This window comes from Pseudopodoces humilis, chromosome 30 (genome assembly GCF_049639895.1).
Source record: "Pseudopodoces humilis isolate 2021_Gansu_Grassland_sample_001 chromosome 30, ASM4963989v1, whole genome shotgun sequence".
NCBI lineage: Eukaryota > Metazoa > Chordata > Aves > Passeriformes > Paridae > Pseudopodoces > Pseudopodoces humilis.
Genome location: NC_142229.1, coordinates 3,848,371 through 3,862,412, shown reverse-complemented (window position 1 = coordinate 3,862,412; position 14,042 = coordinate 3,848,371). Strand labels below are relative to the sequence as shown.

General features: G+C 67.5%; 4 protein-coding genes across 5 annotated transcripts; 2 read left to right on the top strand and 2 right to left on the bottom strand.

The window, feature by feature from the left end:
- Positions 1-221: 221 nt before the first annotated feature.
- On the top strand, positions 222-4,075 carry SFTPB (surfactant protein B). 2 transcript variants are annotated; one of them, XM_088068364.1, is made up of 9 exons: positions 222-330; positions 1,017-1,166; positions 1,613-1,737; positions 2,035-2,103; positions 2,364-2,480; positions 2,638-2,736; positions 2,993-3,346; positions 3,597-3,701; positions 3,989-4,075. In XM_088068364.1, the coding sequence occupies exons 2-9, from the start codon at positions 1,118-1,120 to the stop codon at positions 4,022-4,024; spliced, it is 954 nt and encodes a 317-aa protein (XP_087924490.1). In that variant the 5' UTR covers positions 222-330; positions 1,017-1,117; the 3' UTR covers positions 4,025-4,075. The 2 variants fall into 2 exon arrangements, with proteins under 2 accessions (XP_087924490.1, XP_087924491.1); XM_088068365.1 differs by lacking the exon at positions 2,364-2,480 and having other exon boundaries at positions 226-330.
- Positions 4,076-4,199: 124 nt separating this feature from the next.
- Positions 4,200-9,583, bottom strand: USP39 (ubiquitin specific peptidase 39). Its single transcript, XM_005532940.3, has 12 exons — positions 9,265-9,583; positions 8,502-8,571; positions 8,337-8,431; positions 7,966-8,102; positions 7,568-7,720; positions 6,899-7,124; positions 6,661-6,738; positions 6,520-6,587; positions 5,354-5,685; positions 4,758-4,893; positions 4,596-4,682; positions 4,200-4,519 (listed from the first exon to the last, which is right to left on the bottom strand). Exons 1-12 carry the CDS (start codon positions 9,581-9,583, stop codon positions 4,472-4,474), a joined length of 1,749 nt encoding a protein of 582 aa, XP_005532997.2. The 3' UTR covers positions 4,200-4,471.
- Positions 9,584-9,690: 107 nt separating this feature from the next.
- C30H2orf68 (chromosome 30 C2orf68 homolog) lies at positions 9,691-11,116 on the top strand. The gene is made up of 4 exons (XM_088068385.1): positions 9,691-9,858; positions 9,991-10,109; positions 10,430-10,566; positions 10,932-11,116. The coding sequence occupies exons 1-4, from the start codon at positions 9,749-9,751 to the stop codon at positions 11,055-11,057; spliced, it is 492 nt and encodes a 163-aa protein (XP_087924511.1). The 5' UTR covers positions 9,691-9,748; the 3' UTR covers positions 11,058-11,116.
- A 518-nt stretch (positions 11,117-11,634) lies between these two features.
- On the bottom strand, positions 11,635-13,934 carry LOC148182427 (uncharacterized). The gene is made up of 3 exons (XM_088068386.1): positions 13,846-13,934; positions 12,995-13,126; positions 11,635-12,392 (listed from the first exon to the last, which is right to left on the bottom strand). The coding sequence occupies exons 1-3, from the start codon at positions 13,846-13,848 to the stop codon at positions 12,168-12,170; spliced, it is 360 nt and encodes a 119-aa protein (XP_087924512.1). The 5' UTR covers positions 13,849-13,934; the 3' UTR covers positions 11,635-12,167.
- Positions 13,935-14,042: the final 108 nt, after the last annotated feature.

The window sequence follows — 14,042 nt, the reverse complement described above, 5'->3', positions numbered from 1 at the left end:
GCACACACGGTGGCACAGGGATTTGGGGCACACACGGTGGCACAGGGATTTGGGGCACACAGGGTGGCACACACGGTGGCACTGGGATTTGGGGCACACACGGGGGCACAGGGATTTGGGGCACACACGGTGGCACTGGGATTTGGGGCACTCACGGGGGCACAGGACGATGTGGGACGCTCAGGGGGACGAGGACGGGGCAGCCCAGGGTGGCACAGGGTGACAGAGGGCGCAGTGTGGGGCTGTGCCACCCTGGGAGCCACCGCAGAGCCTCACCTGGGGCCCGTGGGGCCCTGCCCGCCGGCCACACCCGCGCTGAGCACTCTCCAGGTAAGTGGGGTCAGGCTGGTGACCAGGGAGGGACATGACGGGAACAGGAGCGGGGGGAAGGACAGGGGGGGCAGGACAGGGGGGGCACGGGGGCTTTGGGGACTGTGAGGGACACGGGACATGAGCGGGAGGGCACGGAGGGGGACACACTGACACGGGAGAGGGGACATGGGAGAAACAGGAACGTGAGGGTTTGGGGACATTGGGGGTTTTGAAGGGCCATGGCAGGTTGGGGGAACACGGGGACGGGAAGGGACAGGGGGACACAGGGGGACACAGGGGGCTGGGGGGGATTGGAGGGACATGGGGGGGATTTTGGGGTGTGGGACTGTGGTGACACAAAGGGGACGTGGGGATGTGGGGGCATGGCAGAGGGGAGGGGACATGGGGGGCTGAGGGGAGATTGGGGACAGGGCAAAGTGTAGGGAACAAGGGGGTGTGGGGACATGGGACCCCAGTGGGGACATGGGGCCCCAACAGGGAACACAGGGACAGCAATGGGGACTGAGCAGGGACACGGAGACATTAAAAGAGATCCCTGCTGGGGACAAGGGGCCCTTGAATGGGGACCCCAACCAGGACGTGCCTGTGGGGACACCGGGGCGTGGGGCCAGCAGCAGAGTGGAGGGGCAGGGCTGGCCGTGTCCCCGGGGCTGTGACACACCTGTCCCTGTGCACTGGCACAGTCCCAGCGGCCACATCCCTCCCGCGGGGCTTTAAGAGCCCGCAGGCTCGGCCCTGCCAGCACCGCCCGGCCGCTGCTCCCGTCCTCGGTCCTGTCCCCGCCATGGCCCCGGCGCTGCTGCTGCTCCTCGCCCTCCTTGGGACCACCCCAGGTACGACCCCCGCCCCTGGGGGCACCCCCAGAGCTGGGTCCCCCTCAAGGACCCTGGGACGGGGGCACCTGCCTGGGCAAGGGGGGATGGATGGGGCCCTTGGGTGGGGGTCCAGACCCCTGGGACCCTCTGGGGGCCAGGATGGGGCATGGGGGGGTGTCACTGGGGGGCTGCCCCCATGAGGGAGGGGTCTCAGGTGGTGTAATGGGGGGGGTCCCTTCCACCTGGGTCCCCCCATGACAGCAGGAGTGGAGTTTTGGGGGTGGTGTGTGTTTAGAGGTGGGGTCACGGTGCCAGGGACCCCCGGGACGGGGTACTGGAGTGGGAGGGTTCCTTGAGGGGTCCCCCCAGAGGGCTGGTGTTGGGATGGGGTGACTTGGGGGGGGTGTACTGGGGGGATCCTGGATTGCCAGGTCCCCCTGGCTGGGTGCTGACAGTGGCCACAGGTTTGGGGGCCCCGGGGGGGGGCTGTGGGGTGCCCCCCACCGCCTGGTGCCAGGACTGGGTGACGGCGCTGCGCTGTGGGGCCCTGGGGCGCTGCCCCCACCTCACCCAGGGACATCCCAACATGGTGAGAGACATCCCCGTGTCCCCGTCACCCCTCTAACACCCCTCCACCCATCCCTCTGTCCCTGTGCCACCTCTATGTCCCCAGAACTCCACTGGGGTCCCAGTACTCCCATCATGGCCCCACCCCAACCTGTCCACATGTCCCCATGTCCCCATGTCCCCATTCCCTCGTTCCCATGTCCCACCTCCCAACATCCCTGTGCCACAACATCCCCACGTCCTCCCCTCTTGCCATTCCCCAGTGTCCCCCGTTCCTGTGTCCCCATGTCCCTCATGTCCCCGCTGTCCTCTCCTGCAGGACGTCTGTGCCTCGTGCCTGCAGCTCTTCACCTTCCTCCGCCAGGCCTCCAACCGATCGGCCCCGGAGGTGCCCGTGGGGATGGGGGCCAGGGGCCACTGTGGGTGTCATGGTGGGTGCCAGGGAGGTGCCACTGGGAGTGCCACTGTGGCTCGTGAGGTGGTGGCAGCCACTGAGGGTGCCACCACAGGTGCCATGGCCACAGAAACCCCCATGGGCAGCAGCGGTGACAGGTGTGGTTTGTGCTGGTTGGTACGGTAGTGGTGGCTGTCACTGCGGCTGTCACTGCGGCTGTCACTGCGGCTGTCACTGTCGCTGCCCTGCCGCAGGTGGCTCTAGATCAGGTGATGGGCATTCCGTGCCTGTATCTCCCTGTCGTGGTGACCCCGTGCCAGGCCCTGGTTCAGGCTCTGGTCCATCACCTCCTCTGGCAGATCCAGCACCTTGTGAGTGGCAGCAGGGGCACACGGCAAGGGGGTCTGAGGGAGCTGTGGCCCCCGGGGACATGCAGGCTGCTGGGGGCAGCGGGCACATCCAGCACCCAGGGACACCCCGGGGTGCTGGGGCCTTGGGGACAGCCGGGTCACCCTCTGCTCCCTGCAGAAGCCCTGGCAGGTCTGTGCCACACTCAGGCTGTGTCGCGGAGAGCCCGGGGCCGCCCTGGCCGTGCCCGTCCCTGAGGCGCCCGGCACCCACCCGCAGGTACGGGGACCTGGGGACAGCGAGGGGGTTGGTGGCGGTGGCCCTGTGGCATCGGCACTGCCACCACGGTGCTGGGGGGCACAGCCACGCGGTGTCCCCAGAACCCAGAGCAGTGTCCCCATAACCCAGGGCAGTGTCCCCAGCACCCAGAGCAGTGTCCCCAGCACCCAGAACAGTGTCCCCAGCACCCAGGGCAGTGTCCCCAGCACCCAGAGCAGTGTCCCCATAACCCAGGGCAGTGTCCCCCCTCCCGCAGGGCTCCGGGCTGGCCCCGGAGGCGCTGCCGCTGCCGCTGCCGCTGTGCTGGCTGTGCCGCTCGCTGGTGGCACGGGCTGAGGCCGCTGTCCCGGTGGGCTCGGTGGCCGCGGCGGTGGCCGGGCTGTGCCGGGCGCTGCCGCTGCCGGTGGCCGGGGCGTGCCAGTGCCTGGCCGAGCGCTACGCGGCGCTGGCCCTGGAGGGGCTGCTGGGCCGCCTGGGACCCCGCCTGCTCTGCCGCCTGCTCCTCGCCTGTCGCAGCGGGGACAGCTGGGACAAGGACGTGGGGACGCTGCCACCGCCCCGGATGCTGGAGACCGTCGTGGTGCGGCTGGCGGAGTGTGTCAGCGAGGAGGTGAGGGGGGAACACCAGGGGGACACGCTGGGGTCCCCAGGAGGTGACGGGGCACCCCAGGGTTACACAACACTGAGGGGACACGTCCCGGGGTGTCACAGCCCCGTCACCCCTGGGGACACAGCGATGTCCCCGGGGAGTGCCGCCCCCCCTCAAGAGGACAGTGCCAGAATCCGCACGGCCCCGGGGAGGGAGCTTTGGGGGGTCCCCACCCTTGGGGGGACCCCTCATTGCTGTGTCCCCCCCACAGGACCCCAAAGGTGTCGGTGTCCCTGCGCTGTCCCTCCCCCTGGGCCCCTGTGCCCTGGGCCCCATCTTCTGGTGCTCGGGCCCGGAGGCCGCCCGGCACTGCCAGGTCAGGGGGGACACAGGGGGGATACAGAGGGGACACGGGGGGGACACAGAGGGGACACGGAGGGGACACGGAGGGGACACGGAGGGGATACAGGGACACGGGGGACACGGGGGACACAGGGACACGGGGACACGGGATACAGGGACAGGGGGGACACAGGGGACACGGGGGACACGGGGGACACGGGGGATACAGGGACAGGGGAGACACGGGGGACACAGGGGGGACACAGGGACGGGGGGACTCCCACCCCTGCACCCCCCAAATGACCCTTCTGCCCCTTGCAGGCCCTGCAGCACTGCCAGGAGCACGTCTGGCTGTAGGGGGGCACCAGGACCCCCCAGCATTGCACAATAAAGTCTGGATGCACCTCAGTGTTTTGGGGTGTTTTGGGGTGTTTTGGGGTGTTTTGGGGTGTGATGGGGGCTGGGGGGTCACGGGAAGCAGCAGAAACCACAAACCCCCCCAAACCCAAAGAAGAGACAAGGTGAAAATGAGTTACAAAAATAGTGGGTGGCATTTACTGGAACACACACACCTCCAGGGGTGGCTGCAGGTGTCCCCAGGGGGGCTCTGGGTGCTCCCCTGGAGCCCTCTGGGTGACCCCAGGGAGGATGGAGGTGTCACAGGTGGGCTGTGGGTGTCCCTACAAGTCTCTGGGTGTCTATGAGGGATCTTGGGGTGCTCAGGGTATCCGCAGGGGGATGGGGATACCCCCGAGGGGCAGCTGGGGGTGTCCCCAAGGGGGTTTCTGGGTGTCCCCAAGGGTCTCAGGCGCCTTGTTGGTTTGTCTCGTCCTCCTCGCGTCGCTTCCAGATCTGCAGGAGAGCAAGAGGGGGTTGGGGGGGGCACAGGAGACGTTCTGGGGGTACCACTGTCCCCTTGTCCCCTCACCTGGATGTAGGCCTCAGACAGGGTGATCATCTGGGGCAGGATGTCGGTCACCTGCAGGTCCTGCAGCTCGTACCACTTGCCTGTGCCCTGCCAGGACCCGGGACAGGGTGACTCAGGGGGGTCCCCGTGGCCCCCCCAGCCCCCTGAGGAGGGGACACTCACGTGGTGCAGGACGTGGATGCGGTAGGAGCCCTCTGAGGGCTTCCCGTCGTGCACGATGTTGGCGATGAGGTCGTAGGTGGTGTGGGAGTGCGCAGCCTGCACCTCCTCCGACAGGTATTCCCGCAGGTCCACGTTCCTGGGGACCCCCCGCACCCTCAGGGGGGCACTGCCCGCAGGGGACCCCCACAGCACCCCCACAACACCTCCAAGCTGCTTCCAGGTCCCTCCTGGACTGCTGCAGGCCCCCCCAGATGCCCACATCACCCCCTCAGGTATCTACGTCCCCCTCCCAGGTGTTATGAACGCCCCAACACCCCCACAGATGCCCAGAAACGCTCCCCAGGTGCCCTCAAACCCCTTTTTGATGCCTATAAACCACTCAAAGCCCTCCTGGATGCCAAAATCCCACCCCAGATGCCCACACACCACCCTAGATACCTTCAAATCTCTGGACACTTCTAATCCCCCGACCCAGGTGCTTCCAAAGACATTTACAACCCCCTCCAGACGCTTTCAACCCCCTCAGATACCCCCATCTCCTTTTAGATGCCCCTCCACAAGCTCCCAGCCCCCCAGGCCCCCCGCCCATGGCTCACGTGATGGGGAAGTTGACGATGGTGGGGTTCTTCTCCACGAAGAAGTTGTTCTTGGTGAAGCGCTTGATGCAGAAGATGAGGTAGGGGGGCAGGCGTGTCAGCTGGAAACGCTTCAGGAAGTTCTCCTTGTAGGTCTTGTACTCCTTCTCGGTGCTGCCGTTGAACTTGGCCAGGATGCTGAACAGGGGCACCTGGGGGATGATGAGCTGCTCCTTCTCGTCCTTGTAGAGCGGCGCCGTGGGCAGGTCCAGGGTCAGGTACAGGAAGGTGGACTCCACCATGCGCTCCTGGTACTCGCTGTTCTGCAGCAGCTGCGCCTTCTCCTCTGCTGGCTGTGGGGCACCCACGGGACATCCCCGTTGGGTTGGACCCGTCAGCCCCGCTGGACACATCACACCCCGCTGGAGCCATCATCCCCCACTGGAGACATCATCCCCCACTGGAGCCATCATCCCCCACTGGAGCCATCATCCCCCACTGCACCCATCATCCCCCACTGGAGACATCATCCCCACTGGAGCCATCATCCCCCACTGGAGCCATCATCCCCCACTGGAGCCATCATCCCCCACTGGAGACATCATCCCCACTGGAGCCATCATCCCCCACTGGAGCCATCATCCCCCACTGGAGACATCATCCCCCACTGGAGCCATCATCCCCCACTGGAGCCATCATCCCCCACTGGAGCCATCATCCCCCACTGGAGCCATCATCCCCCACTGGAGCCATCATCCCCCACTGGAGACATCATCCCCCACTGGAGCCATCATCCCCCACTGGAGCCATCATCCCCCACTGCACCCATCATCCCCCACTGGAGACATCATCCCCCACTGGAGCCATCATCCCCCACTGCACCCATCATCCCCCACTGGAGACATCATCCCCCACTGGAGACATCATCCCCCACTGGACCCCACCACCCCTCATCTGACCCCAACACTCCCCCTCTGGACCGTGACACCCCTTTTTTATTTTACCCTTCCATTCCCATTGCACCCCAACTCCCCCAGTTCCCCAACTCTCCCCACAGGATCCCACTGGACACTGGCACCCCACGCTGCATCCCAACACTCATCACCACCCAGCATACCTTGACACCCCTCCCTGGACCCCAACATCCCCCAGTGCATCTCAGTACCCCCCATTCCCCCCAGTCCCACCAGGTCAGGGTGTGGCAGCTTCTTGGTGAAGATGCGCATGGAGCCCTGGAACACGTCGGTGACAATGGCTGTGGGGACAGCAGGGGCTCAGCAGGGGGACAACAGCCCCCGAGAGCCCCCCCAGAACCTCCCCCCACTCACTCTTCTTCTTCCTCTTGGTGCCGCCCAGAGCCGCGTGCAGCGCGTTCAGGAACCAGGACAGGAACTCCACCCCATCCCCTGGAACAGCAGAGCTGGAGCTGAGCCCGGATCCTGCTCTGCCCCCCGAATCCAGAGCCCCCAGAGCCAGTGCTGCCTCCCAAACCCAGCCCTGCGCCCCCAAATCCCGCTCCAGCTCTTCCCCTCAAACCCAGTTCTGCCCTGTCCCCCCAAAGCCCACCCTGCTTGGTGATCTGGAAGTTCTTCTTGCTGCAGAGCACCACGGCCTGGAGCATCTCATGGGGGGACACGTGTGCCTTGAAGTTGCGGGGGTTCCACAGCTTCCTCATGAGCTCCCCAAAGCGCTGCACCAGCAGGAACATGATGTCCCCAGGCGGGCGCTGGATGCGCCGGTAGTTCTCCTCCTCCAGGAAGTAATTCCGCAGGGGCGGCACGTTAGACAGGGCCTGAGGACAGAGCGGGGGGGGTTCAGCCCCGGGACCCCCAGAGGGGTGAGCTGGGAGGGTTTGGGGGCACTTCTGCAAACCCTGCGCTGCCATGGGAGTGGAACCTGTGGGAAATCTCAGAACAGTCTGAGCTGGAAAGGATCCAGAGATGGGGTTGATCCCTGACAGCCCCACAGAGGGGGTTTGGGGTGGGTTATGGGGGGGCTTTCACCCTAAAAGGCCACCTGCACCCCCCAGGTGTGGAAGAGAAGGTGAGATTACACCCTCAGGACCCTCAGAGTGGGACTGTAGAAGGATTTCAGAGGAGATTCAGCCCAAAATGAAGGCAGCATCCCCAAGGAGCACATGCCGTGGGACAAGAGATGGGACCCATCCCTGAGACCCCCACAGCAGGATTTTGGGAGGGTTTCACCCCAGAATGAAGCCTTTAACCCTGGTGTCACCTGGAGCACAGCGTTGGCGTAGTCGTTGGCCTTGATGTTGTTGAGCCCCACGATGCCAGGCAGGTACGTGGTGCCATCGTAGGCCCTGGACAGCTTGGCCTGCTTGTCCAGGTGGGCGATGTGCTGGGCCGTGAAGGTGGGCTTGAGAACGTACTGCGGGGGAGAGAGAGACCCCTCAGAGCTGGGGGACCCCAACCCAAACCCCTCAGAGCTGGGGGACCCCAACCCAAACCCCTCAGAGCTGGGGACCCCAAACCCCTCAGAGCTGGGGACCCCAACCCAAACCCCTCAGAGCTGGGGACCCCAAACCCCTCAGAGCTGGGGACCCCAACCCAAACCCCTCAGAGCTGGGGACCCCAAACCCCTCAGAGCTGGGGACCCCCAGAGGCACCCCGCACCGTGATGTCCTCGAGCGAGGAGTCGATGATCTCGTAGTTGTCGGGCAGGCAGTAGAACTTGAGCGTGTGCAGGTTGAGGAACACGTGGTGGCTCAGCTGCACGCTGTGGATGTAGGCGTGGGACTTGAGGCCACGGCCTGCGGGGACAGCGCCGTCAGGGGGACACAGAGCAGCAGGGACGGGCACAGAGTCCCTGTGCAGCCGTGGGGACAGGGAGGGGCACAGAAGGGACCCCCCCAAGCACACACAGAGAGGGTCCCCGAGCTCCAACAGCCACCCTGTCCCTCGGTGTCCCCAGGGTGTCCCTCCCAGGCATCCTCTTTGTACCCCTGTCCCCGAGTGCCCCAGGGCAGCCCTGGGGGAAGCCTTACCCTGGAAGTACTTCCCGCAGACGAGGCAGGCGTAGACGTTGATGTGGGACAGGGAGATGGAGCAGAGCTTCTCGAAATCGAAGTCCAGGACACTCCTGGGGGGAAGAGCATAGTCACAGGGCTGTGGGGGAGCCAGGGGAGCCCCAAAACACTCCCGTAACTCACTTGTTGATGGTGTCCAGGTAGGGGCAGTGCCGGCTGCGCTGGTCCTCGGGGTCGAAGCGCCCGTAGCGCACTGTGGGGGCGGGAGAGTGTTAACAAGGGGGGCACAAGGACCCCAAAAGCACGAGGATGACGCCCCCTCCAGCCCCAGCTCCCTCCAGTGTCCCCAAACTCTGCCCAGAGCTGAGCTGGGGACACCCAGGGTCAGTCCTGGTGACCCCCGGGCCCGGAATCCCCCCAGACACCCCATTCCCCATCCCTCTCCTCCCGGTTACCCCCACACCCCACAGCTCACAGGACACCCCAACTGCTCTGCACATCCACGGTCCTGTCCCCGCTCCCGCTGGTGTCCTCCGGGACACCCGGGACAGCCCGGGACATCTCGGGACACACCGGGACATCCCGGGACAGCCCGGGACATCCCGGGACAGCCCGGGACAGCCCGGGACACACCGGGACAGCCCGGGACATCTCGGGACACACCGGGACAGCCCGGGACACACCGGGACAGCCCTGGACATCCCAGGACACCTGGGACACCCGGGACACCCCGGGACAGCCCGGGACATCCCGATCGCACCGTGACCGCTCCACAGTGTCCCCAGTGTCCCTTCACACCCCCAGAGCCCAATCCCCCCACCTGCTGCCTCCCTGGCTCTCTCCACACCCACTCCGGTCCTCCCTCCCTCCGGTTCCCCGCTCCCCATCCCGGTGTCCGGTCCCCCCCTCCCTCCGCCCGGTCCCGTCCGTTCCTCCCGGTTCCCACCGGCGGGCTCGGGCTCAGGGTCCGAGTCTCCATCCGGCTCCCGCTCCCGCTTCACGCGCACGGGCGCGGCGGGCGCGGCGGTGCCGGAGTCCCCCCACACGCCGGTGCCGGTGCCCGGTTCCCGTTTGGCGCGCGCGAGCCCCGTCGCTAGCGCCTTCTCCGCCTCCCGCCGCGCGCGCTGCCGCTCCGCGTCCCGCCGGCCCCGCGGCCGCTCGGCATCGGCGTCGCGGCGGCTGCGGGAGGAGCCCCGGGCGGAGGAGGCGGCGGAGGCCCCGCGGGGGTCCCGGGGGTCGCGGTCCCGCCTCCCGCGGCTCGACATGGCGTCCGGCCGGCGGCGCGGCTCTGCGCGTGCGCGGCCGCCGGGGGCGGGGAGCCGCGCTGCCGCGCCTGCGCACTGCCGCGCCCCCTGCCGGCGCGCGCGCCGCGCCCTCGGGGCTCTTAAAGGCGCCGCATCCCGGTACCGACCCCCGCCCCCGGTACCGGGATGGAGGCGGCGGCCACGACGGCGGGCCCGGGCTGGCGCTGCCGGCCGGGGGGACGGCTGGACATGAGCCACGGCTTCGGGCGGCACATCCGCCGCAACCAGCTCGCCAGGTACCGGTACCTCCCGGCCACCCCCGGGGACCCGGTCGTCCCCGGTCCGGTTTGGCCGCGGTGCTCCTCGGTCCCCCTCCCCACCCCGTAACCCCGCCGCCCCGGCGGTAACGCGGCCCTTGGGGTGCCCAGGGACGCGTACGACCGCGCGGTGCGGCAGGCGCGGGGCCGAGCGCGGACGCGGCTGACCCCGGCCCCGGCGCGGCCCCGGCGGCCCGACCAGCAGGTGTACCGGCCCCACCGGGGCAGCGGTGAGCGGCACCGGCGGCGCGGGGCACCCGGGGGCGCGGGGGGGCGATCCCAGAGGTGGCTGCGGCAGGGGGAGGGGAGTGCCGGCATCGGGGGATGCGGGGGCTCCTGAGGGGGGGGGGCGCGCCCGGGGGCGGGGGGACCCCGGGAGATGCGTGGGGAAGGGTGGGCCGGGACTGGGGGGCACCGGGGCCGGGACTGGGGGGCACCGGGGCCGGGACTGGGGGGCACCCGGGGGGGGGGGTGGGGGGCAGCCGGGACTGGGGGGCACACGGGGGGAGGGGGAGCCCCGGCTGCCCCCCTGAGGGTGCAGGTGCCGCAGGGGGGCCCGGGGGCGACGCCAGCGCGGGGCCCCAGCCCGACACCCGCGGGGCCCCCCCCGACCCCGGCCGCGGGCCGCGCCCCTTCTGCCTCGAGTACGAGGGGGGCGACGGGGGGGGCACGGCTGGCGTCGGGCACCAGGGGCGGCCCCCGGGGCGCCGGGGGCGGGGGGGGAGGGGGGGGCTGCTGTGGGGCTGGGGGTGTGATGGGTGGGGGTCCTGGGGGGCACAGAGCGCTGTCCCGGGGCTGGGGGTGCCCGTCGGACGGGGGGAGCCCGTGGGGCAGGGGGTGCTGCCATCGTATGGGGGTGCCAGGTCTCAGCTGCCATGGGGTGCTGTTGGTGGGGGTCCCACGGGACAGGGGACATCGCTCCCAGTGGGTGCCGTAGGGCTGGGGCTCCGTGGGGGGCTGTGGATGGGGGCTCTGTGGGGCGGTGGGTGCTGTAGGTGGGTGCCGTGGGGCACCGGGAGCCGTGGCAGGCCCGGCGGGTGACGTGGGTGCCGCAGGGTGACAGCGCCGAGGAGGTGACACGCCGGGTGTGCGCCCGGAGCCCGCTGGAGCCCCCCCTGCGCAGGGCCCTGTGCCAGCGCGTGCAGGACGAGCTCAGCAAGCGCCGGGGCACCGGGTGACGCTGCCACTGCCACCCCCGTGGGACCGGTGCCATCCCCCCCGTGTCAATAAAGGTGCTGCGAGGCTCCGGTGTCTTTCACTGCTCGGGGAAACTGAGGCACGGGGGGCGGGGGAGTGGGAAGTGGTGCGGCTCCTGGGTCCCCGAGTGCCACATTCCTATTTGTCCCATGTGTCACCCATGTCAGGGTGGCCCCACGCAGTGACACTGAGTGCCAAGTCCCCCAGTCCCTCCCAGGTGTCACCATGTCCCTGGGGCCCTGGAGTCCCCATCCCCTCCTCAGGTGCCATTGTGTCCCCAGGGTCCCCTCTGTGTCCCCAGAGGCTGTGGTGGGGCCACAGCCCCCTCCTGCCCCTGGCCCAGGTTGGTGGCACCTCTGGCCAAGGCCAGGTGTGCCCAGGGTGTCCCCAGGGCAGGTCCCGTGAGTGTGGTGTTGTAGGGTCTCCCCAGGGCGGGTTGGGGGGTTTATTGTGGGGGGTCCCTGAACCGGGGCCTTTTGTCACCCTGAAGATCACCCCACTGCTCTGTTTTTGTAGGGTCTCCCGGCAGCAAGGCACAGAGGGGCTGTTACTGCGGGATCTACCCCAAACAGGTTCTGTTTATTGTAGGGTCTCCCCAGAGAGGGTCCAGGGTGTCTTCATATGGTCCTGCTGGTTTGTTTTTGTAGGGTCTCTCCAAACAAAAGGGGGTTTAATTCTCACAGGTTTTCCCCAGAGGAGGTCCAGCATGTTTGTTATTGTAGGGTCTTCCCAAAGATCATCCTGCTCGTTTGTTATTGTCCCTGAAGTAGATTCTGATGTTTATTAATTGTAGGGTCTCCCTGGAGGCTCTGGCACATTTGTTTTTATAAGAGCTTCATGGAAATCATCCCGTTGGTTTGGGATTGTAGGATCTCCTCAAAGGGCTCCTGGTGTTTACTGTAGTGTTTCCCTTGAGTGGGTCTTGCTGGGTTTTTGTTGCAGGGTCTCTCCAAAGCAGATTTTGGAGTTTATTTATTGTAAAGTCTCCTTGGAGATCATCCCAGTGGTTCATTATTGTTCTTGTAGGGTCTCCCCAAGCGACTCCTGGTGTTTATTTGTCACGGGGCCCCCTCAGGCGTCCCCCTGCTCTGTCAGGGGGTCCCTGCAGTGCTGGGGGGGTGCTTGGTCCCCCCCTGTGGGGTGGGGACAGTGCTGGTGCCAGTCCCGGGGGATGACCGTGCCAGGGCCAGCGCCAGTGCCAGACCCAGGATGAAGAGGAGGAGGAGGCCGATGCCCAGGGCTACCAGGTGCCACCGCCGATGTCTCCTGCGCTGGCGCCGCGTCACCGTCTGTGTGGTGCGGGTGAAGGCTTCACTCTGTGGGGACATGGAGAGGGATAGGGGACAGTCCCTCCAAGGGCTACAGAGGGGTTGGGGGGACCTACAGGAACAGGCAGACACCCCCCCAGCCATGGCCCTGGGGTCTCTCCTCCCCAGGCTTTGTCTCCACAGTGTCCCCCAGCCCCTTTGTGTCCCCACAATGTCCCCCAGGACTATAGGTCAGCCCAGGGTTTTATGTCCCAACAGTTTGTCCCTCTTGGGGCTCTGTATGTTCCCCCCACAGGGCTCTAGAGCAAGTCTAGCCCTGAGATTGATGTCCCCATAGTGTCCCCCCGGGCTCTGTATGGCTCACAGGGCTGTATGTCCCTATACTGTCCCCCCCAGGCTATATGTTCCTGTAACAGCTCGTGTCTGGGGCTTTATGCCTCTACAGTGCTCTGTGTCCCCAGGCTGACCTGTCCCTGCCCTGGTCCATGTGTCCCCTCTGTCCCACCGCAGGTCCTGGCCAGCTCCAGGTGTCCCTGTAGTTCCTCAGCCCACCCTGTGTCCCCAGGCCCAGCTCTGCAGCTGCTCCAGGTGTCCCCTCTAGTGCCACTCCCCCCCCGGCCGCGTGTCCCGGGCTGTCCCCGCGGTCCCACCGCTTGTCGCAGGTCCTGGGCACGGCTCTGCAGCTGCTCCAGGTGTCCCTCCCGCTCCAGCGCCCGCACCACGTTCTGTCGCATCAGCTCCGCCACCTCCTCGGCCTCGCGCTGGCACCGCGCCAGCCCCGCCTGGGGACACGGGGGGACAGTGTGGGGACACCGTGGGGACATGGGGGATGCTGCGGGAACACTGGGGATGTGGGCGCTGCGGCGAAGGACCGTGGGGACAAAGGGACGTGGGGATATCGGGACCCTGGGGACACGGAGATGGCACGGGGACAGGCAGGGACACCGAGGACTTGGGCACCGTGAGGAAGGGGGACAGGGGAAACCTGGGGACACAAGAACAGCGGGGATGGGGACCAGGGGACATGAGGATCACGGGGACTATGGAGACACGGGGGACCGTGAGGAAACTGCCACCCTGGGGACAAAGCCTGACCGTGGGGACAAGGGCGCCGCAGGGACATTGGCATCGCGAGGGGGGCACACAGGGACCACGGGGACAGGAAACCGGGGGGACGTGGGCACGGGGCCACCTGAGGATGGGGACCGGGGGGGACACGGGCACTGCGGGGTCAGAGCACACACAGGGACACCGGGACACAGAGGGACACAGGGACACGCAGGGACACCGGGACACGGAGGGACACGGGGACACGGAAAGTCCCGCCCGGCCACCACCCCGGGTGGCCGCGTCCCTCCGTTCGGCACGGAGAGCCCGGGGGGCGGACCGGGACTGGCACCGGGGGATCCCGAGCCCGGCGGGTCCCGTGTCTCCCATCCCGGTCTGTCCCCTCGGAAAACGAAAGCGAAAGCGGCGGCGGCAGCGGCGGCCCGGGACTCACCATGATCCCGGTACCGCGGGTCGGTGTCAGTGCCGGTACCGGTGCGCCCGTTCCTGTACCCGTCCCGCCTCGGGCCCCAGCGGCCGCCCCCGACGGGGGGGACCGGGACCGCCCCCCATCCCCCCCTCGGGTGTCCACAGTCCCGGGACACCCCGACCCGCACACCCCGGGACGGGGCTGCCCAGGACCCCCCACTC

Coding starts and splice junctions, on each gene's coding strand:
- USP39 (XM_005532940.3), bottom strand. CDS start 9,583: ATGTCGAGCCGCGGGAGGCGGGACCGCGACCCCCGGGACCCCCGCGGG. Junction 6,739..6,898: donor CTTCCAGATCACCAAGCAGG/GTGGGCTTTGGG, acceptor CTGCTGTTCCAG/GGGATGGGGTGGAGTTCCTG. Junction 5,686..6,519: donor AGCTGCCACACCCTGACCTG/GTGGGACTGGGG, acceptor GGTGCCCCACAG/CCAGCAGAGGAGAAGGCGCA.
- SFTPB (XM_088068364.1), top strand. CDS start 1,118: ATGGCCCCGGCGCTGCTGCTGCTCCTCGCCCTCCTTGGGACCACCCCA. Junction 2,481..2,637: donor TCTGGCAGATCCAGCACCTT/GTGAGTGGCAGC, acceptor TGCTCCCTGCAG/AAGCCCTGGCAGGTCTGTGC. Junction 3,347..3,596: donor CGGAGTGTGTCAGCGAGGAG/GTGAGGGGGGAA, acceptor TCCCCCCCACAG/GACCCCAAAGGTGTCGGTGT.
- LOC148182427 (XM_088068386.1), bottom strand. Junction 12,393..12,994: donor CCCAGGACCTGCGACAAGCG/GTGGGACCGCGG, acceptor ATGTCCCCACAG/AGTGAAGCCTTCACCCGCAC.
- C30H2orf68 (XM_088068385.1), top strand. CDS start 9,749: ATGGAGGCGGCGGCCACGACGGCGGGCCCGGGCTGGCGCTGCCGGCCG. Junction 9,859..9,990: donor CGCCGCAACCAGCTCGCCAG/GTACCGGTACCT, acceptor TGGGGTGCCCAG/GGACGCGTACGACCGCGCGG. Junction 10,110..10,429: donor CCGGCCCCACCGGGGCAGCG/GTGAGCGGCACC, acceptor CAGGTGCCGCAG/GGGGGCCCGGGGGCGACGCC.